The sequence below is a fragment of the Carettochelys insculpta genome, chromosome 12 (assembly GCF_033958435.1).
Source record: "Carettochelys insculpta isolate YL-2023 chromosome 12, ASM3395843v1, whole genome shotgun sequence".
Classification (NCBI taxonomy): domain Eukaryota; kingdom Metazoa; phylum Chordata; order Testudines; family Carettochelyidae; genus Carettochelys; species Carettochelys insculpta.
In genome coordinates, this window is record NC_134148.1 from 19,123,758 (window position 1) to 19,146,066 (window position 22,309).

The 22,309-nt window shown below is 41.8% G+C and overlaps 1 protein-coding gene across 4 annotated transcripts in view; it reads left to right on the forward strand.

Annotated features, from left to right (window-relative positions):
- Positions 1–22,309, forward strand: part of ZNF280D (zinc finger protein 280D) — a 115,041-nt gene that overhangs the window by 35,605 nt on the left and 57,127 nt on the right. For 3 of the 4 annotated variants that reach the window (XR_012647231.1, XM_075007343.1, XM_075007340.1), the window contains exons 3-5: positions 12,021–12,086; positions 12,186–12,556; positions 16,713–16,830. Coding sequence is in view for 3 of the 4 variants with exons in the window: in XM_075007343.1 (XP_074863444.1) it covers positions 12,021–12,086; positions 12,186–12,556; positions 16,713–16,830 (555 nt within the window). In the remaining variant the exon portion in view is untranslated. The remainder of the gene's footprint in view (positions 1–12,020; positions 12,087–12,185; positions 12,557–16,712; positions 16,831–22,309) is intronic. The other variant, XM_075007342.1, reaches the window with a different exon arrangement.

A 22,309-nucleotide genomic window follows, 5' to 3' on the forward strand; every position in this document is an offset into this window, starting at 1 on the left:
AGAAATAATGTGCATTGACAATTTCACTGTTGCTGCATTTCTCTTTTAAACATAAAATCAAGAAATATACATGTTTTATGTGGTGTATAAACATTAAACAATCTGTTATCTGTGTGAAGTAGGTGAACATTAATTTCCAGTTCACATAGAGGGAAAGTGGGAAAATGAATGTTACGTGATTTGCTGGAACTTACAGCTCAATAAATAAAGTGGCATGGCAAATAAAACACACAGGCAAATAATGGTTCACTTAAAGCTAGCTTTTAATGTTTAACATCCAGTAAGTGCTGGAAGAGCAGCTGCTAGATGGGTATTGGAAGATCTCATTCAGATGACAGGCATCCAGGTATATTTACAAGCAAAAGCTGTACACTACTTGATAGTGAATAGAAGACTACACTTACTACTTCTGTTCTTAAATCACTTTAATTATCAGTGGGGTCCTTCTGCCTTGTCATAAAAGTGGAAGCACTGTTCACTTAGGGCACGTCTACACTTCCAGGAAGATTGACAAGGTCAGGATTGATCTTCTGTAGTCCTAGTTCATGCATCTGTGAGAGATGCGGAAAATCGATCTGTCTGAAGTCAGCAGGCAGATCTATCCAACCCTGGCCATATTCACATTCCATCAATGGGCACTCTTGTTCTTCAGAGTCCAATATGGTCGCCACTCACCAGATGTGGCAAATGGGACACCACAGTGTGGTGCTGTGACAGAAGGTCACCCCTGTATACCTCACTATCACAAGAAGTAAGTGAGGTTGATGAGAGAAGTGCTCCTGTCAACCTCCCTCAGTGAAGACAGTCAGGTAAACTGATTTCAGGTGTGTCGATTCTAGCTCTGCAGTTGCTGTAGCTAGAATTGCATATCTGAAATCAACTCTATTGCCTAGTGTAGACCTGGCCTTAATGTTTAATGATGTATGCTGCAGGGGAGACACCACTTTTGCTGAGGTGAAAGCTACCCTCTGATGACAGCTATGGAAACCTCCTGGTCAAGATGGATGATCAGTAGCTGCTTCTGGTGATGACTACTGGCTGAGTTGCTATGGCAGATGTTGTCAGGGGACCTCAGGGTTCTGTTGCTGCTGCTTCTTCCCTGGAGGCTTTCTTTTTCGTGGCCGTTTTGCAGCTTCATTTCTCCATCAAACTCATTGCAGATTCAGCCTGTGTGCCTTCTATACTGTTTGCTCTCTCAGGCTGAGCCAGTCACTTTGCAGCTTTATGACACGACACGGTCACTTATATTTACATGTGACTTATTTGCCACTTTATTTTGACATCCTTTAATGGAATTTTCCAGTATGTTAGACTCTTGTTTTTTCATAGATGGAATCTTCTGCTACGTTATCCTTACCTTCCATTTTGGTCAGCCTGCTCCAGAGCCCAGTTGTAGAGTTGGTCCAGTAGAATAGTTTGTAATAGACTGTGAGTCCTGTGGCATCCATAATCATTGTCAGATGAGGTGCAGCTGGTGGAGAATTTTCTTGGAGCTAGAGATTGGAGACAGGACCAGCATGGCCTCTGCCCACCCGTCACTGAGGACACCAAACTCTAGTTGAAGTTCAAAGCCATTACAGACCCTGTTCTACAAACACAGGACATCTGTATAGAACAGGAGAGAAATCAGGGTGCTCCTGTGGGTCCTAACCAGTAGGCCCACTTAATGGTTCAGACACCCAGGCTCAAGCTCTTAAATTTGGATGTTTTTTCCACTTTAGGGTGAAAGATATTCTCTGCCAAAAGGAAGCTTGTAGAGATGAGTCTGATAACTAGGTACTCCTGTGATCTGTGGAGGCATATGAAGAAGAGCAGTGGTGCCAACTGGGAATTGAAAGATCGCCACACTTGTAGTTGTTGTCTTTCTATAATCATCGCAGCCCTTCCTTCCCACCAGGCTCTCAGCCTCCCTCAGATAAATGCCTAACCCCAACCCCCTCTAAATAAATGACCTTCTCCTCCCTCAGAGCAAGGTACCCCCAGTGCCCTGCTCTAAATTAATACTGCCACGAGGAGCCACCGGGGCTGCTGAGGCAGCTGCTGAGGCCAGAAGAATGGCCGGGGCTGCTACCACTGCCAGGGCTGGCAGAGCCACTGGAGCTGCCATGTGCTTCTTCCTCCAGTTGTGGGGCACATGCACAGGTACAGCACTTGTGTGCAGCTCTAGGAGGAACTGGAATCACCACACCATGGTGTCCTGTTCACTACCTGTGGTGAGTGGCGACCATATTGGATTCCAGAAGAAGAGTGTTCATTGATCAGATGCCAATATGGCCAGGGTTGGATGGCAGAAGTGAGAGCCTGTAGAATGGTTTTCCAAAAGTTGGGGTACTGGGACATATGGACTGGAGGTGTTATTTTTTACCATTATCAGAATCTAAATTGATGACCTAGTGGTAGAGCCTTTTTGAAGTGCTCAGCGAAATGGTCCTGGTATAAGATAGGATTGAGTATCTGGCATGAGAAAGGAGATGGAGATTTACCTTGTAAATTTTCTCAAGATATAGAAGACCCAGGAAGTTATTTTTATAGATCTTTGGCTAGTAAGCCTTGAGGTAGGCCTTGAGGTATCTGCTTGCCTGAAGCCTGTACAGGCACTTTCACCGGCTTAGATGATCCAGTTGATGCAAATAATCGGAGACTTTGCTCCGATATTCTCTGTGGCTACGTTTATACTAGCCCAAATCTTCAAAATGGCCATGTAAATGGCCATTTCAAAGTGTGTGCCAATGAGGCGCTGAAATAAATACTTAGCACCTCATTAGCATGCCGGCGGCCATGGATCTTTGAAATTGCAGTGGCTCGCAGCCGTGCGGCTGGTCCAGACTGGGCTCCTGTTCGAAAGGACCCCGGGAACTTCAAAATCCTCTTATTCCTATCAGCAGGAATATTCTGCTGATAGGAGTAAAAGGATTTCGAAGTTCCCGGGGTCCTTTCGAACAGGAGCCCCGTCTGGACGAGCCACATGGCGGCGAACTGCGGCAATTTCAAAGAGCCATGGCCGCCGGCATGCTAATGAGGCGCTGAGTATTTATTTCAGCGCCTCATTGGTAATCTTCGAAATGGCCATTTGCATGGCTATTTTGAAGATTTGGGCTCGTGTAGACATGGTCCCCCATGTTTGTGAAGAGCACACATGATATTACCTGGAAAGAGCACAGTAACAACTCATTAGGAAGAATTGTCTGGTCCTTAGCAAAAAGGGTGTGGGACACAATATGGGAAGTGCAGGCGGTGATGAGAGTGGTTATAATTTAGGGGATCTGTTGACGGAATACTTAGCAACCGCCTTGCATAAGACTATGTACGTGACTGTGTTTTTTTCCAGTAGAGTGTTAACAAATAAAAGCCAACATCTAAGACTGAAGCTGTTTTTTCTATCTTTGCTGTATTTTCTCTCCCCATTTTTGTATGTTGTCTTGCTTTGTCTTCTGGGCAGAGTTGTTGGACTTTAGCAACAATAGCTCCAGCCTATCTCTGTTAACGTCTTCATTTTTCTGGAGAAATTACCGGTTACAACTGTTTAATACTGTTTATGAATGGGGCCCTAAAAAATTCATGGGTCACAAGGTTATTTTAGTGAGGAGTCTTGGTATTTCCACTCTTTCTTCTACACTGCCTTCAGAACTGGATGGCTGGAGAGTGGTTGCTATTGGCCTGTCTCCCATCTCTGCAAGCAGTGTCCTCTGAGCAACAGTGCAGAAGTAAGAATGGCAGTACCATACCAACCCACCCCTATTTCTGCACTGCTGGCTTGCCTTCAGAGATAGGCAGTCAGAGTGTGGCGGCTGCCGACTGAGAGATCAGCCCAGAAGCAAATGTGGCAGTGACATATCTTACTTTCTGTGCTGCTTCAGAGGTGTGCTTCTGGTTAGTAGCCACTGGATCTCCAGCTGCCCAGCTCAGTGGCAGCACCACTGCCAGCAAAGGTGCAGAAATAAGGGTAGCAGTAACACTATCCTCTTCTTTCTCCTCTCCTGCAACTCCTTTTTTGGGTTGCCACCCCTACAGTTATATCATGAAATTGCAGATTTAAATATCTCTGAAATAATGGAATTTGTGATTTTTAAAATTCTGTGACTGAAATTGACCAAGGTGGACCATGCATTTGATATGTCTCTATATAAGAGATTATAGAATGAGGTGGGTTATTTTTCCTGGTAAAGAAATCTCCAGCTAAATGTAATAAGGAATATTGTTAAAATGAAAGCCTTATTTATTGCTGTGCATTTCAGAAGCTGTAAATATTTTTGTTCTTTTCTGTGCTTTTAATAAAAGGTTAAAAATACTGTGAAAGTGTGTTTCACATGTTGCTAAGCAGGCTTGGGTTTCTCTATCATATCCTGAAACTTGTTGAATGGTTTAATGTTGTGTAGTTCAAATTATGTTAACATCTTTTGACTCTTTTGCTCCATTGAAATTAATACACCACCATCTGTGACTTACATTCTTCATCGCTTTCTGAGGATTCCTAGGGAGCCACTATCATGATTTTCCCAGGTTTCAATTATCTGCATGCTTTAGGGGAAATTCCCCAGACTGTTTAGCAAAACAACTGTTAGGAGCTGCTCACATTTGGGCAGCTAGCTACTGATTCACCTGAGGAGACAGTTGTATTTCAGGAGGACCCATTGACTCTGTTAACATGTCCTTCCCAGAGGATTCAATAGCCTCAGAGTCCAACTCCGCTGTCCTAATGGATTTTATATCTCATGAGGATCCGTTGAGGAGGATGACTGCAGTGTTGAGCATACAATCTGAGCTTGTCCAAGGACATTTCCAGTCTTCTGGACATTCTTCAGGCAAGCAGCTCCTGGGAAGATAGCCCTCCTCAACAGCGGGGATCTTGTGGAGCCAGCAAATATCTTAAGGCATGTTCCAGTCACAGTGATAATTACAGGCAAGCATACAAACAAATGATATTATGGCCTGATGCAAGGCTTCAGGTTGCTTTTGTTCCCACTCTTCCTCTAACTCCTTTGTGGTGAGTGGTTGCATCAAAGGAGATTAAAAACTACCACCTAAGAGAGAGAATCCAAGTGACTTGACTTATTTGGGAGAAACATTATTCTTTGCGTGATTGCTCACGTCCATTCTGGTAGGTGTATGCGCATGCCACTTGCACAACTTAGCGGTACCCATTGGGTCAGCTGTGGATCCTCCTGGAACGGGGCTGGTATTGTGGCGCATGTATGCAGCTACTGACCAGCCACTTGCTTGTGTGTGTTTTTTTTTTTTTTTTTTGATGGTTGTTTGCACTGAGGATGTCATGAGTCTGAAGTGCTTTTGGACTTACTGTGTCTGGTTGAAGAAGTGGATTGCAATATGTTTAGCTCTGTGAGGATCAGTAGTTATATTGTAAACTGGTTTTCAGAAGAATTGTGCATATGGCGGGGAGGTGTTCTCTCACCTTTGTTGTTTGTAGCAGTAGTTCTCTGCCTTCCCGCACTACTGTATCCTTTTCAGTAGTCTGATTTGTCTTGCATACCGCAAGATTCATCTCACTTACAAACTACTTGCTTACAAAATAAGACATAAGAACACAGAAGTACCATAGCACACCATTATTGAAAAATTACTTACTTTCTCATTTTCTGTATGAAATTTTATTTTGTACTGACTTTGCTAGTACTTCTTCATGTAGCCTGTTATAAAACTAGGCAAACGTCTAAATGAGTTGATGTACATCCCTGGAAGACCACTTTATACTCCTTTGGGGTGTGCGTCCCCCAGGTTGAGAACCACTGGTTTATAATTCTAATAGACTAGCTGATGATAAAGCTGATTTAGGTTAAAGTAGGGGGAGTGAAAGTTGAATAATTGATCTTTAGAGAATCTTGCGTATCATCAGCATCCATGATTACAGCGTCCATTGGTGTCTGATGCTTCTCTCACTATTTCCTTCCATCTTTCCCCATCCAGTGCAGAGTGGTGCAAAACTGGCTGAGTTTCTGTAGACTAATCTACTATATTATCTACCCATTCTCAGTGGGGTTTGCTTCTCCTATTCGAGCAGTCCGTTATGCCAAACACTAGAATCTTGATTGATTTGATTGATTTTTTTTTTTTTTTCATTCATCGTTCATTCTGCAAATATACCCAAATAGCTGTAATTTCCATTGTATAACCTTCTGTAGTAGATTCTCCTTTGGCTGTATCTTCCTATATAATTCATTGTTGGTGACCTTTTGCATCTATCCTATTCTCAGGATCTTTTTATAACAACTCCTCTTGAATGCAATTATTCTTCTTTTCAAATCTTTCCTTATCACCCATCTCTCACCTCAGTACAACATGCTGCTGAACACACCTGTTTTCAAGACACTCAGCTTTGTTCCTAAGATAATTGCTTTGCTTTTCCAGATCATATCCATCGCCTTCAAACTTGCTCTTGCTTTCGCTATTCTAGTTGCTCTTTCCTTCTTACAGTCTAGATCATAAGTTACGTTGCTCCCCACATATGTGAACTTATCTACATTCTCTAGTTCAATCCCATCTACACCGGTCTTCCTTCCTATTGCCTTATTTCCTAATACCATGGTTTTTATTTTATCAATATTCATAATCAGTCCGTACCGCTTCCTTTCCTCTTATAGCACCTGCACCATTTTCACTAGCTTCTCCTCATCTTCCTCAGTGATAACTTATCATCCACGAACCTCAAGTTGTTAATTCTTTTCTTGTACACAGATATCCCTTCTTCTTCTTCCTTGATCTTGTCCATTGCTTTCTCTAGATGCATGATGAAGATATTCAGCGATATCAGATCTCCTTGTCTTGTACCTCTACTCGTTCCAAACCAGCTTCCCAGCTCCCTGCACATTCTCACTGCTGCTTCCGCATTGTCATTGGTATCCTTCAACAACCATATCAGTCTGCTTTCCCCTCCGTATGACTTCAGCACTGCCCAAGTCACTTTCTAATGTATACCATTAAATGCCTTCTGAAAATCAATGAAGCAAGTGTTGATGTTGTTCTTTCATTGAGCTTTTGCTGCTATCAGTTTTAGCGTCAACATCTGCTGTATGGTACTTCTATCTTTCCTTAACCCTACTTTCCTTTCTGCTAGATGTTCTTCTGTTTGTGATCTTAGTCTCTCCATCACTATTATCCTCAGCACCTTGCCTAGATGACTCATTAGGGCAATTGTTCTGTAGCTCTTGCACTCCAGTGCACTTCCTTTGTTGTATATTATCAATAGTGCAGATCTTGTCCATTCCTTAGGTGCCTTTCCTTCTTTCCATACTATATTACATAGTTGGTGTATTTCCTGAATCATCCTTTCTCCACCATATTTGATCATCTTTTCCGTGATCTTATCATTTCTAGGGCTCTTGTTGTTCAGTTGTTTCACTGCTCTTTCTACTTCCTCCTTCGAAATATTGGTCTTGCTGTTGATCCGCAATGGAGATACCTTTTTCAGTTCTTCTGTCAGTCTTTCTGAGACACTCGGGTCCAGCTGTGCTTTGTACAGATCAGTGCAGTATCTTGTCCATCACTGCACAATCTTCTCCTTGTTTATGAGCATCTCTTTGTTCTCATCTTTCATTGCCATCTGCTTTGGCTGCCACTTCCTATTAATATTCCTAATGATTTTATACACCTGCCTGGTCTTACATTCACTATAATACATCTCTGTATCTTCACACTGTTCCTCCAACCACTTCATCTTCTCTTTTCTGGCCTTTTCTTTACCTCATTGCATTTCACCCTATATTGATGTTCCACCCTCTCAGAAACAACTCTTTCCATCTTCAATGCTCTCTTCTCTTGACCAATTTCAGTCTCTCCTGTGTAATCCACTTCTTATTGATCTTCTGTTCTCCCAGAACAGTCAGCTCAATTACCTCTTCTATCAGCGTGGCTATCCCTTTGACTCTCTTATCTAGGTCTTTCTCCATGGCTGCATTCCTACTCTTCTCTTTGAGCACCACTCTATATGCATTCCCTATTTCTTCCTCGCCACCTCTCTACTTTTCTTAAACTGTGTCTTATGCTTTCTCTTGAGTTTTATCTTGATGTTTGTGATCACTAGACTGTGGTCCAAGTCTATCTGCTCCCTGGAAAGTTTGGCACTGCTGTACTTATTTTATCCATCTTCTTTTCAAAATCATATCTATCGTATTCTTGGACTTCCTGCATTCGATCACCATATCCACTTCCTACAATCCTGTTGTTGGAATCTCATGTTGCAGATCACCACTGCATCCTTTGTAGCAAACTCTAGTTTCTTAACTTGTTCGTTTCTTTCTCTGTATCCAAACCTTCCCATGACTCTCTCCCAATCTTGGTTATCTGTTCCAACCTCCTCCAGTGATCAACTCATCTGTCTTTGGTATCTCTTCCAGCATCTTTGTCAAGTCTTTATAGAATAGCTCAGTCTCTTCCTCTGTACTGTCCAATGTGGGTGCGTACACCTGAATGACCGAGATGTTGAACGGTTTTGCTTTGAATCTCACTACCATCACTTACTCATTGGTTTGTATTCTAATAATGCTCTAGCTCTTTTGCTAAGATGGAATCCAACACCTTCCTTATGCTTCATTTTGGTCTCTGACCGGTGACTTTGCAACCGCACATATCTCCCGCTGCCATTCAGCACTTCTCCGCCAGTCCAAGTGTATTGCATCAGTATCACTCCATCTCCTTCCGAAGCAGCTTTAATTTTCCAGTTGCCCACAGTGTTTGGACGCTCCATGTTCCAATCAATAACGTGTTAGTTGTAATTTTCTTTCGGTAGCCAACTTATTGACTCAACTCAATCGCTTGATTGGTATCGCGGACCTTGTTTATCCAGGCGATGTCTGAGCTGGCATCTTCTGTCATTTAATCATACTGGCATCAGATTTCATTTGTTAATTGTTTTATGGTCAGCATATCGTCAATCATCTGACCAACCATCCTCCTTTATCCAGACTTGGGACTGGCATGGAACCCCTAGACGCTTCGTGGCGGAGTTAATCTTAAGTATGCAGATAATATTGTCTTACTTGCAGAGACAGTTCTTAGCATATGCAGAATGTGCCTCAGATGGCATGTGAGCAGGATTCATCACCAACTTTAGCATACTGGTTGGATCATGAGCTTCCCCTATTTCGGCTGAGTACTGATGAGAAGCATGCAGATCATACTCCCCAAAAAACATTGACAAACTACAGCTAATGCTAGAAGAGCTGCAAAAAGCTGCAGAACCTCTGGGACTTAGCATCAATGGTGGTAAAAACCAAAGCTGCTTGCATCTCCTATAAAACAGAAATAATGGCCTGTTGACTGTAAGTCATGACACTGAATTGGTAAACAGTTGTTGTCTTGGTTGAGAGCAGGACAGTCTAAAACTGAGGAAGTTGCACATAAGATTGATTAGTCTTGCGTGTGTGTCATTTGAACATCTTCACAGACTTGTTTGGCCAGCAGAATGTCTGTGTAACAACTAAGATTTAAGTGTTCACCGTGTCAGTATGAAACGTCTGTTGTATGGAGTGGAAATGTGGCTGTTAAAAACACCTGAGTGAGGAAACAACAGTTTTCAGAGTCAAAAGTTACGCTGTATCCAGATCTGTTGATCTGACTTTCCTCACAAAGGAGGAAATACTTTGATCCTGGCATGCTGTCGTTTTGTCATGGTGAATGAGCTTGCATGTTCCAATGAACCCGAGAATGATGCTGCAGGGAATGATGCGGCAGGGAGTCTTGTACTCCCAGCAGGATCACCCGTGGCAGCAAGGTCAAGGGGGAGTGTCCAGAAGAAGAACAGTCCTAGAAGTCCTCAGTGGCAGAACAGGCAGAGCCTAGCAAGGGTAATGCTACAACATCTGTGAAGGTGGAAGAAGGCTGCAGTAGACAGGAAACTCCCAATCAATGTAGATCCCATGCCATTGGACCTGGGCCTTCTCTGTGTGAAGGATCATGAGGAGGCTGCAGTATAACAGTCCCCCAACATTAAAAGAAGTCACAAACAGGTGTCTCCTATTCTAGATGTCCTCCTCGTTACTGAGTGAGTGCCAAGAAGTTTTACACATCTTGAGGACAAGGTAAGTGCAATGGAAAGCGATAATGACCCATGTGTAGCAGCAAGTACATTTTACAAAGGGTTTATTGAGTTGCCATTGAAAGAAGTAGAGCACAAGTATGACCAACCATGTGGTTGGAAGATGCAATTTTGAGGGATTTAAGAAGGCTCGATATTTCCATATGGACACTTGCTGAAAGAAGACTTGCAAGGGACCATTTAAGAGGGAAATCTGTTTTACGTGGCATCACAGCTATTGTAGCCAAATGAAACATCAGTTGCTGCTGTTCTCTTTCTCCAAATATGTGTAGGAATCCAGCAGAACTTGTTAGCAAAATATGATTTTGTAAACTGGAATGCAATGTCAAAGCTCACTGAAAAGTTATCTAAAAACGTAAGGCGAGGAGCTATGAGCTTTCTTGGCTGCTGGGTGGCCAAGACATCAGAGCCATTGTGCTCAGTGTGGAAGATGCTTTTTTACAGGGGATTGGTCAGTAAAATGAGGAGAGACTTAAATCTTTCCAAGTGGAATACACCTAAGACCAATGTCTCAAAGGACAATGATACTGCATGTAAATTACTCCCTGCCTCCCCAGCTTCCTGAAACTTTTCCCAGACAGTGCTTATGTAGTGATTGCTGCTGTTTTCTGGGACAGGGAAGCCTATATACTGTTTCTTAGCATTTTACCTCTTTTCTTTTTTTTAAGCAGGTAATATCATCCAGATGAGTACTGGTATGATAAATTTATAATTACTTTACTGAATTTTATCAGTGGTCCAGCAAGTCTAGTGTCCTATCTCTAACAGTAGCCACTACCAAGGTTTTTTTCCCACTAGAGGAAGAAACTCTACTTTAAGCAGCTGAGGAATAATTTTCATCCAGGAAAAAATTTTTAGCTACCAGGTTGGCATACGCTCTGAAATCGATAGTTAAATATTTTTTGTTAACATCTAATCTTTTTATAAAGCCTGCTAAATTCTTGGCACCAACGATAATTTGATGGTTAAAGTGACTTCTACTACTTGTGCATTTTGTGGAAGTGTTCTTTTTTTGTTTTGAATTTGCAACTCTTCATTGTCCCTTTATGTTTCAAGCAAGGATAAATAGAAGTTCCTAACAAGCTTTTCTATACCTTTATTTTTTTTATACTTTCAAAAATTTCCCTATTTACTTATCTGCTTTCTAAGGTAAAATTCCCAGTCTTCCCAATGTCTTCATAATATTTTTCCAAGTTCATAATGTTTATTACTTGTTTCTGTATCTCCTCTGTTTCCTCTCTAAACTTTTGAATTGTGGTGACTAGAACTGAACAATATAAAAGGTGAACATATGCATTCATTTCTCATATTTTGGTAGGACACTCTATCTTGTTCTTTGTATAGTCTAATATATTATTTTGGATTTTTCTCATCCGTTGAAGAGGGAGGTTTTTGCCTTGATGCCTTTTTGTAAGCTGTTATCATTGATTTAGAATAAGTAGTTCAGATTATTCCTCTGGATGTGTCTTAAATTGCCAGGTGCAAAGTAATGATAATTAATTTGGGAGTGGAAGGGAGTTTGAGTTTGAGTTTGAATTCCTCTTTCTGGAATTTTTGGAATCCAAGAAACTTTTTATTAGAAATAAGTTATGAGTGTATTCACTTTCCTTATTTGTTTCCATTGTCTTCATTAAATTTTGATACCATCACAGCTAAACATGGATTCTGTGTATGAGAGTTTTGCTTTATGTACATTTCTAGAGAATTAAAGTTTTAACATGATTTGGTGCATTAACTTCAGAAGAAAAATTGGGAGAGGCTGTCTTCATATCTTTATTTGTATAAATAACGTAATAATGCAGTATTTTAGAAATAGCATTCAAGTTTGTATTGAAGAAAAAAATCTGTTGGCTTATAGTACCTTTACAAATAAAAGTGAACGCTGCTTTTTAATTTTTGCTTTTGTTTCAACTTCACTTTAGTTTTTACTAATTTGTCACTGTAATTAAGACATAAATGTAACTTTTAACAGATATATTGAACAGAGTCAACCTCAGCTCATCACGAACGGGGATACAGAATGGTGCATCTAGTAGAGGTACAACATTGTCCTAATACGGTAATTTAAAAGAAAAATCTTAATGAAACTTCTATTTGTAATACTATGTAATGACTATTCTGGAATTCTGTGCAACAGGTACTGTTACTACATGCAAGCCTGCCAGTCAACACTATGTGACTTCTGCATCCACTTCTGGTTCTGTCAGTGATTCACCAGACTTTCAGTCTGTACCCAGATCTGCAGCTAGCTCAGTAGCTGTTCAGTCATTGTCTAGACCAGTGACTGTTTCAGGAACTTCACAGACACCACAGAGACCTGTTGCTGGATGTTTATCAGTGCAGCAGATGCCTGGATCAGATTCTGGAATATCGCAGCCTGTTAGCAGACCTGTAGCTGTTCCAGGAACGGTACAGGCAACGTCAAGAAATGCTATAGTTCCTGTAATGGCTCAATCTGTATCGAGGCCAGTGGCTACAGTAACAGCACAACCTCTAATATTAAATCAGGTAAACTTTTATAGTGGCTTATATAATTCAAAGGGTAATTACAGTTACATAAATGAAATATAAAAAGTGGATATTGCTTGTTGTGTGTCCACATCGCTTTGCTAAATTTCAGTGCAAAAGATTAGTGGTTTCTGTAGAAATTTACTACCCATGTTATGACACACAGGTTCCCGTTCAGGAATTTTAGTATTAAATAGGCTTTGTACCACATTGTGTTTGAAGTTGTTTGGTTTGTTTGACGCTTAAGGCCTTAATTACACAGGAATAATTATGTTGTCTTCAGGACAATATATATCTGTGTATAAAGGTCTGCATGTGGCAGGTCTCCTTTCCCAAGCTCTCATTTTGCCTTATGCTCTCAAACAATTTTAATCCAATACTAAGGCCTGGTCCACACTAGGCGATAAAGTTGAATTTAAGGCAATACGGTTGATTTTTATAAACTCTATCTTCACCCCAGCAGTCAGTGAGTTGATTCTAAGTGGCTGTAACACTGATGTCTGTACTGTTGACTTCCCAACGAAGTTACTCGAAAAATCGAATTTGCAATGTTGAGCGAAAACACTATAGATTAACCAGGGTTAAAATCAATTTTAGTAGGCCCAGAGCTGTCCCACAATGCCCTTTAAGGTGTCCTTTCATGTCATTGCTCCTGATGAGCAGGTGTAGGAAATGGGCAACGCAGCATTTAGAATTCATTTGTTTATGATCAATGTGGCAATAGCATGTAGCAGCTTCACATAGCTCCAGCATGGATCCATCAGGAGAGTCAGGGACTCATTTTGTCTTGTGGGGTATCCCCCATCCCAACACAGCACATGGTTGCTTGGCTGTGGGGGGTTATGCTTGTATGAGAGTCTGAGAAACGTCTTTTCTGCAGGTCACATTTGTATGGGGGGCAGCTCCCCTCCCTGATATGCTCCATGGACTGGGAGGTCTCTCTCTCCCTGCCTCAAAGATATTTGGGGACTGGCTGGTTGTCGCCAGGGGAAGTCTCCCCCTGTGGCAAAGATAATTTGGGGGCTGGCTGGCTGTTGCCAGGGGGAATTCTCTCCCTTCAGCTAAGATATTTGAGGGCTGGCTGGATGTCTCCAGAGGGATGTTTCCCCCTGCGGCAAAGGTATTTGGGGGGCAGGCTGTCTGTCTGTCCCCAGGGAAAGTTTCCCCCTGTGGCAGAAATGTTCGGTGGCTGGCTGACTGTCCCCAAGGGAAATCTCCTACAAAGATATTTGGGGGCTGGCTGACTGTCGCTGGGGAATCCTGGCCAATGCAGAGTTGTGGGCTGCACTCCCCCCCCTCCCCCCCGAGTCTGGTGTTTGCTGCGTGCTAATGGGAGCCTCACGGTCTCCTGGCTCTCCCTTGGCTCCAGAGGATTGTGGGGGGAGGGGTGGCCCTGGCCAATGCTGAATAGTGGGCTGGCCCTCATATAGCCTGGTGCCTGCTCCATGCTAAGAGGAATGTCACAATCCCCTGGCTCCAGAGGACTGGGGGGCTTGTTCTGGCAGATGTTGAATTGTGGGCTGGCCTCCCTACCACTTCTTCTCAAAGAGCGTGGCTCGGGAGATCTGTGTAGTGTCTGTGGTGTCCTGTGTGCTGCACAAATGCTCAGAGATAATTGTAGCCTGAGCACCTTTGCCTTGGTTTTGGCTGCTGTACACATTGGTGTTCTTTCCCCAAGGGACCAGTGAGGTTCCTGTTAGTGTTCACAGAACAGAGAAAGGCACCGTTGCTATTTGCAGGCAGAATATTCCTTGAGTGGAGAGCACAGGTTACAAATTTGACTTTGATAATTGGACTTTATATCATAGTATAGATTATGGACCCTGCTCTTTGCGTTGTTGGCTTTTTGTTTGTTCAAAAGAACCATCTTCTTAAAAATTCTCTCTGTGCTAGGGCTAAGAGAGAGTAATACAGTAAACCCTCGATATAATGGACTAATGGGGGAGGGGTGTCCATTAAAGCCAAAAGTCCATTAAATTGGAGGGTTTACTGCCCACTCATTCCACCTGGCTCCCTGAGCCCCCTCTCCCCCTAAACAAAATGCTGTCTACTCACTGCAGCTGGTACTGCTGTCACTGAAGGAGCCACCAGAGCCCTCCACCATGGTTGGGGGGCCACCACCATGGTAGTGGATTCTCCCTTGGCTGGGGGCCCCGTTGCTCATGGCACCCAAAGCTGTACCACGCGCACTGGCAAGGGCCCCACCACGTTGTGTCTGGGGTTCCTGCTGCACCACATGCGCCAGCAAGAACCCCACTGTGGCCTGGAGGAACTGCTGCTGCTGCCAGAGCTGCCACGTGGTCCTCCCACTAGGGTGGGGTGTATATGCAAGTGCTGTCTGCCCATGTATGTGCCCCACCCCAGTGGTAGGAGCACGTGGTGGCTTCAGCAGCAGCTCCTCTAGACCATTGCGTTAAGTGCCCTGTCATACTCTTTTGGAGGGATGGAGGGGATTTAGGATTTTACAGACCTTGGCTAAGTGGACTTTATGAACAAGGGGTGGCGGGGAGAGGGTTGGTGGATGTCCATTGTTCCTGAAGTCTGCTAAATTGGGGTCTGTAAGATCAAGGGTTTACTATAAAATTAGACAGTTCTTGATAGGGAGGAGTTGAGGTCAGGGTTTTTTTGAGTTACTGGTATGTGTTAAAACTAAAATTGATTCCAGCTCTATCATCTGGTTGTTCTTAATTATGCTTTTTTTGGAAATTGCATATGGTCTACCTGAAGTTTTTGTGTGAAATGGCAATTTGAACAAATTGGCTCTTATGACATGGCAGGTACCATGTGAGCATTTTAAGGCAAGTTTACTTTGTGAATGCTTATGGTATATAACGGGGAAGACTCTTAGATTTTCAGTGATTGTTGTTGCTTCAGAAATAACCCTCTAGTGTGAATCTAGGTGTCTAGGTTTTTGTTTTTGAATATTCAACCACAAACACAAGTATGTTGGTTTCTGTTTTGAAAGTTCTATTTCGTACAGATTGGACCTGCCTGGTTTGGCACCCTCAGGACCTAACTGGTCCTGAACAAATGAGTTTGACAGACCAGGGGAGGTCAGTTTTGGGTCCCCCAGCCTGGATATGCTCCTGGCCCCAGCTGCCAGGCTGGCTGTACTCCCTGCTCTGGCTGCTAGGCCGGCTCTGCTCCCAGCCGTGTTCAGGCCACCAGCCCTGCCGACATTGGTTCAGCTCCCAGATGCAATCCCTCCTGCCACCAGACTCCTGGATCGCTGGTCTCCAGATGTTGCCAGATCAGAGTCCCACTTTAGAGAGGTTCAGTTGGTAGTAAGAGGGCATATAATTAAATGACCACTTCAGCTATAGAAAATAAGATAAAAGTTGCAAGAAGACCTTAAAATTTTGTGTCATAAGTTGTCTTCACCTGAAAATGTTCATGGTTTTCATTAATCATTAACAATTAGGTCTTTTCTGGAATGCTTGAGACTGACTTTGCTCAATACAAAAATATTAATGCTATATTAATCCTTCTTTTAGGGTCACAAAATAATTGCCTAACCTAAGTATTGATTCTGAGTTCTGAATCTTGACGTGATGTATTGGTGCTTGAACAGGTAGCACTTAAAAAACAAAATAACTGAACGCGGTCTGCTTTTGTTAAGATGCTTCTATTTACATTGAATTTACATTGGGTTCTGATTTCTGTCCTTTAAAATGCTGTGAAAATAACTGAAATCTCTGAATTTAAATTGAAAGGAAAAAAGGTGGGCAAATGCTTAAAGAAACAAGTCTTCTTAATTGGAAACATTAGCAGATTTGTGATTCATCAGCTAATAGATATTTTTACATTCAGATCAGTAGATCAGACTTTGACTAAAATATACAGACCTTGCTTTTCTGATACATGCGCACACAGGATAAATCAACCACAGATTAACGAGGTCAGGTTTTAATTGTATAACATAATTTATATTATTTTGGAAGACGGTAATTATAACCCCAGTGTTTACAGAATGAATATTTAAATTACCTGAATCCAGTTGTAGTTACAAAAAACAAGCATATCATACTGTGAGTTGTATGTATGTATGTATTGATTTTTTTTTTCACATGCAAGTTTCAAAACGCTTTACAAAGGTTAAGTCCCAATTTTTCTCTTCCCCCTTGCCCTCCTGCTTTTGTTGAAAATGGCTTATCAGGAGTACATTGCGAGTTCTTCACAAGCTATACCAAATAATACTTCAGGCTTACTGTTCGGCTTAAGCCAGAAGTCAGGAATTCTTCCCTACCAGAGTGGACCAGCAATGAATATGACAGGTAGGTGTGTTAGTAAAAGCTTTTTTCTTTCTTTATATTTCTACTCTTTTTTTAAATTAGTGTTTTACTATTCTGACAAATATTTGGGTTGTAATTTTATGTTGTGAAGACAGGATTGACGTTGTGAAGACCAGGCTTTCAACACGGCTCAAAAAGGTAGATAAATTCTTGGAGGACAGGGTCTATCAGTGGCTATTAGCCAGGATTGGTAGGAATGATATCTCAAGCTTCTGTTTGTCAGACGTTGGGAATGGGTGACTCAGGAGGGATCACTTGATAGTTTCCTGTTCTGTTCACTCCTCTGGAACACCTGGCATTGGCCATTGTCAGAAGACAGGATGCTGGGCTAGATGGACCTTTTGTTCTGATGCAGTATGGTCATTCTTATGTTCTTATGTTTAATTAACAGAGATTTCAGAATGTAGAATAGTTTTTTGTTTTGTTTTTTTTTTTGGTAAAATGTTAATGTCCTAGTGATGAAGAAAGGTTTGAACATTTCTCTTAAAATATAATTTCCAGTAAAGTCTTGCTTCTGTGAATGCTCGTATGTTACACAATGACCCCAATCAATATGTGCTTCTGATTTTTTGTCTGTCTATATTAAACATTACTGCCAGACTCGCTGAAATGACTTTTTTTGGCAGGCAAAGGCTCATTTGCAGCATATGCAGCTCTCTGGATGAAATCAATAGAAGTATCTGTCAGCCAGCCAGTGAGAACTCATGAAACAGTGCCAAAGGAACTTCCTGAGTGTGCTCAGTAGATTCCCTAGATGTCATTCTTTGTTTCCGATTGCTATATATAGCAATTAGAATAGGAAGATTAAAGGGATCTTCTCTGGGAAGCTGGGGAGAGGGAAGAATGCTTGTCATGAGCCTCTAAAGTATTTTTAAAATCCTTTTTTTTAGTAGCAGAAGCTGTTTTATATAGCATAAGACAATTGATTTTATTTAAAACAGTGATTAGAACATTAAAGTTAAAATGTATTTTAGAATAAATCTGTATGTGCAGTAAATTTCAACTTCAAGTGTGAGTTATGAGAAATTGCTTTTTTATGATAATTGAATAACAGACTTAATTGTTGGTTAGCCTTTAATTCAGTCTATAATAACTATGACTGACTTTTTTTATCCTTCTACAAGTGGGGAGATTAAAATAGAAATGTCATGTGAAGAAGAATGAATAAGGTGAAAATGTAACCAATTTTTGGAAGACTGGGTGTGGTGGTTTGATTAAAGTAAATGGGGCGCACTCTCTCTCTCTCACCCCCCCCCATCCGTTCCAGATGGGTGTTATTTTTTTCCCAAGTAGTTGTCCATGCTAATTTATTGGTATAATCTTTTCTACTCCTATCAACTTATTCTTGTATGGGAGACGATGAGGAAAATAGCTCTTGGTAAGATCAAGCACTTGCCTACTTTATCAAGTTGTCAGGATGTTAGATGCATCCAGTAGAGTTCCTAAGCAGATGCTTAATTTTAAGCACTTGAACAGTTTCATTGACGTCAGAGGGAGTACTTACTTATTGAAAAATTAAGCCCTTGCTTAAGTGCTTTGTGGGCTTGGAGCCTGATTGCTCTGCACCTTCCAGGACTGAGCTCTTAAATGATTGTGAATTGAGGAGTCATGCACTTCATTAGATATGTAATTAAGGCCATGTCTGCACTTGGCCAAAATTTCGAAAGGGTCATGCTAATGGCCAAATTGGAGAATACTAATGAGGCGCTGAAATGAATAGTCAGCACCTCATTAGCATGCTGCCAGCCACGGCACTTCGAAAGGGCCAAATTTTGATCGTCCGGAGCTCATCTGCACGGGAATAAGGGGTTTTCAACGTTTGTGGGGTCCTTTTGAAAAGGCCCCTGTGTAGATGGGTTGTGTGTGATCGAAACAGGGCACTTTTGAAGTGCCATGGCTGGCAGCATGCTAATGAGGCACTGAATATTCATTTCAGCACCTCATTAGTATTCTCCAATGTGGCCATTAACATGGCCCTTTCAAAATTTTGGCCAACTGTAGACACGACCTAAGTGTGTGGTTGGTGTTGGGTTTTTATTTAAACTATGGAGAACAAAACTGCCTTCTTGCCCCTCCTAGAAATAGGAGGCTATAACAGACTGAAATAAAATGCAGCAAGAAACTGTTGCTCAAGAAAACAAAGTAACAGGCAAAGAAAATTGATCTACTTCCTGAACTAGTAAGCAAAAATAGGACTGAGTTGGGTTGACGAAATTGAGAAGACTGTGTGCAGTAGTAAGAGCCTGAGTGCCAACATAAAGGGGTGGTCGGTTTCATATTGCATATGAGCTCCATAAGACAGAAATTTTTAATGCGAGTGAAGGAAAGGCAGCAGTCTCTATCGTTGAAGCCTTTCTGTTTGCCAAGAGTTCTGGAAGAAACCTGATTCTCATATTTTTCAAAATAATCCTGATAACAAATGCTGAAAAGAGAAGTTGCAGCTGTGAAGGAAGCTGCCCCTGGGGAATCTGCAACTGGGGAAGGGTGGCTGGAGACAGGGAGCTGTGGGTGACTGCAGGGAGGGGAGCCCCAGAGCAGGGGCTGGAATGCCAGCAGGGGAGCAGAATTGACTACCCTTGGTCCGGCAAAATTCCTGCTCCGAGACTGCTCAGGTCCTGAGGGTGCTGAACCAGGGAGGTTGAACCTGTAGTGTAAATTGGTGTGAGAAGAGGAATGGGCTATAGGTGTGATGTTCTACCAATGTGTGTGTATCATCAAACATTGATTAGCTGCCCTGCTCAGGTTACTATTGATAATTCAGATTTCACAAGCCCCTTAGTAAGTATTTCTAACTACTTTACTCTCCAGCTGAGAAAAGCACTTGAATTCATGTTGAACTTTGAGCACACTCTTCAAGGGGACTTACATGTTTAATGGTCCTCCTAAACCAAGGCCTTTGGCCCCATCCTGGAATTATGAACGTGCTTAATTTTACTACCACACTTAAACTAAGTTATGGCATTTTTAGTAAAACACGTGGACAGTAAACAAAATTTATAGCCCATAACCTGTTGATGACTTGTATCTCAGACTAAATCTTATGGCAGGGTGCGGGTGGTCTGGGGGACGCTAGAAGGGGCAGTCGTAGGGGAGCTTCAAGTACTGTGAGGGCAGCATGTTGCTTAGCTCCCGAGTAGGTGATGGGTGGTGAGGGGTTAACAGGGCTGGCAAGCTCCCTGTCCAGATCCTCGCAGCTCCTCAAAAACAGAGACATGTCCCTCCCTCAATTCTTAGCTCTGCAAACTACCCCCTCCTCAAGTGCCAACTGTGCAGCTTCCATTGCCCAGGAACTGTGGCCAGTGGGAGCTACAGTGGCGCTGTCTCTGGGCTTCAGCAGCGTGTGGACCTAGGAGCTGAGGGAGGGACTTTTCACCATTTCTGCGGCAATTGCAGAAGTACATGCTGCCCTGAACCTCCTTTCCCACACTCAAATTCCTGTTTCTGCTAAGGAATGGGGACACAGTAGCCTGAGACTGCCCCATCACCATCCAGTGTGGCTCAGGTGGTTCCCTGAGCCATCTGCATTAGCCTCTGCAGAAATCATGTAGGCTTAGAAAGCCACAGAATCCATGACTTCTGTGATCTCTGTGACCTCAACCATGAGTAACCTTGTTAAAAATATAAGTTAAGCATGTGAATTAGTGTTTGCAAGGTTGAGACCATGTAAATTTGTGATTGTCCTATAAAATAGCATAGTTTTCAGATTTGCAAATAGTTTTACTGACTTACGTGGTGTTTGGAATTCCTTTGTTTAAAATAGTATTTTTCATGGTATAACTTCAAGTATCAGAGGGATAGCTGAGTTAGTCTGTATCTTCAAAAACAACAAGAAGTCGTATGGCACCTTGTAGACTAACAGATATTTTGAAGCAGAAGCTTTCATGGGCAAAGACCCGCTTTGTCATGTATAACTTCAGTGTACATTTGAATTCTGTTTTTATACACTATTGTAAAAGAATTCTGCTACTCTTTGGATGGCTTTTCTAAAAGAGACAACTTAATAGCATTATCTTGACTGTTGTAATATAGAACCACAGAAGAAAATCCCACGCTAATTTGAGCATATGCACTCTGGTGCTGTTTATGGGACATAATCGGAGTAACATTGGAGTTGCATGCAAACTAGTGAGAAACGAGTGGAGTTGCATGCAAAAGTGAGAGTGCACTTTTGTAAATATGGAGCAGAATTCTTAATGGTGTGTATTATTTTTCTTGGAATAAATCAGTTTTTAAAATAATTCCTTATGGGTAGGAAATATTAAAAATATGAAAATTTGATTTTTTTTCTGGCACATATGACTTTGAAAAAATATTGGTATTTTATGGGAGGTTCCACTCTGTCAGTTCAACCTGCATAGCCACTTGTACAAATGCATCTGAAGTCATATCTACGAGAATATTGCACAATAAATTTAGTGGTACAGAAGAATACAAATTTGGTGCCAGCTGCACAACAGCCATAGCTAATCAATACAGAGAAGCCTCAGCAAGCAGCTCATGCCTGTAGCAGTGTATGTATATATAAAGAAAAGCACTAAATAAAGATAATACCCCATGTGTAGTTCAGATCTGATCTAGCCATTTTTAATTATTTGGGATAAAATTTGCATAAACTAATTGGAAATATATGTTTAACATGTTCACTTATAATTCATATCCAGTCATTTTCTGGAGTGTTCTGAGAAAATGACTGACTTTTTTGAGCTGGTGAAGTATAAAAGTCTGCACTGAAGGTTAGGTGCATTCTTATTTGTATTGGGCATAATTTAGAAGGCAGTTTCCATAGGCATTAGAATTTTTGTATTGGAGAGACAAGGTAGGTGAGGCAATATCTTATATTGTTCCAGATTCTGTTGGTGAAAGTGACAATTTTTTAGACTTAGGGAGTTGAAAAGGAGCTCTCTGTAAGATCAATAGCTTGTCTTCCTCATCAACAAAATTGGTTCAATAAAAGATATCTCATGTACCATGTCTCTATAATATCCTGGGGCTGACACAGCTATACATATTTCACAGAACTGGACGGGCTCTTGAGAGACCATTGAGTGCAGTCCCCTGCCCTCTGGGCAGGACCAAGCACTATCTCTGACAGTTTTACCACTGCACTATCTAAACCCCACTACCCAGTGAAAAAATGGTGGTGGTGGTGGCTTGGGTTTGAACCAAGGACCAGTTGATTTGCATTATATAGTTACTGTGCTGGCATCTACACAACATCCACAATAGCTTTAACAAGATTAGTTAGTACAAGAGAGGGTCCCTTCAAGTACAAGGGGTGATGAGCGTGAGTCATAATTGCAGTTTAGGACAATGTCGCCATGTTAGGCCCTAGTTACTTTTTTGTGAGAAAGTGAGCTCTTTAATAACTCTATATGTGATCAGCTATCCTTTTCTTGTTCATAAGGAAAGATTCTCAGTTCTACCCAAGAAGTGCTAAATACAGCTGGCAAATGGAGAACAG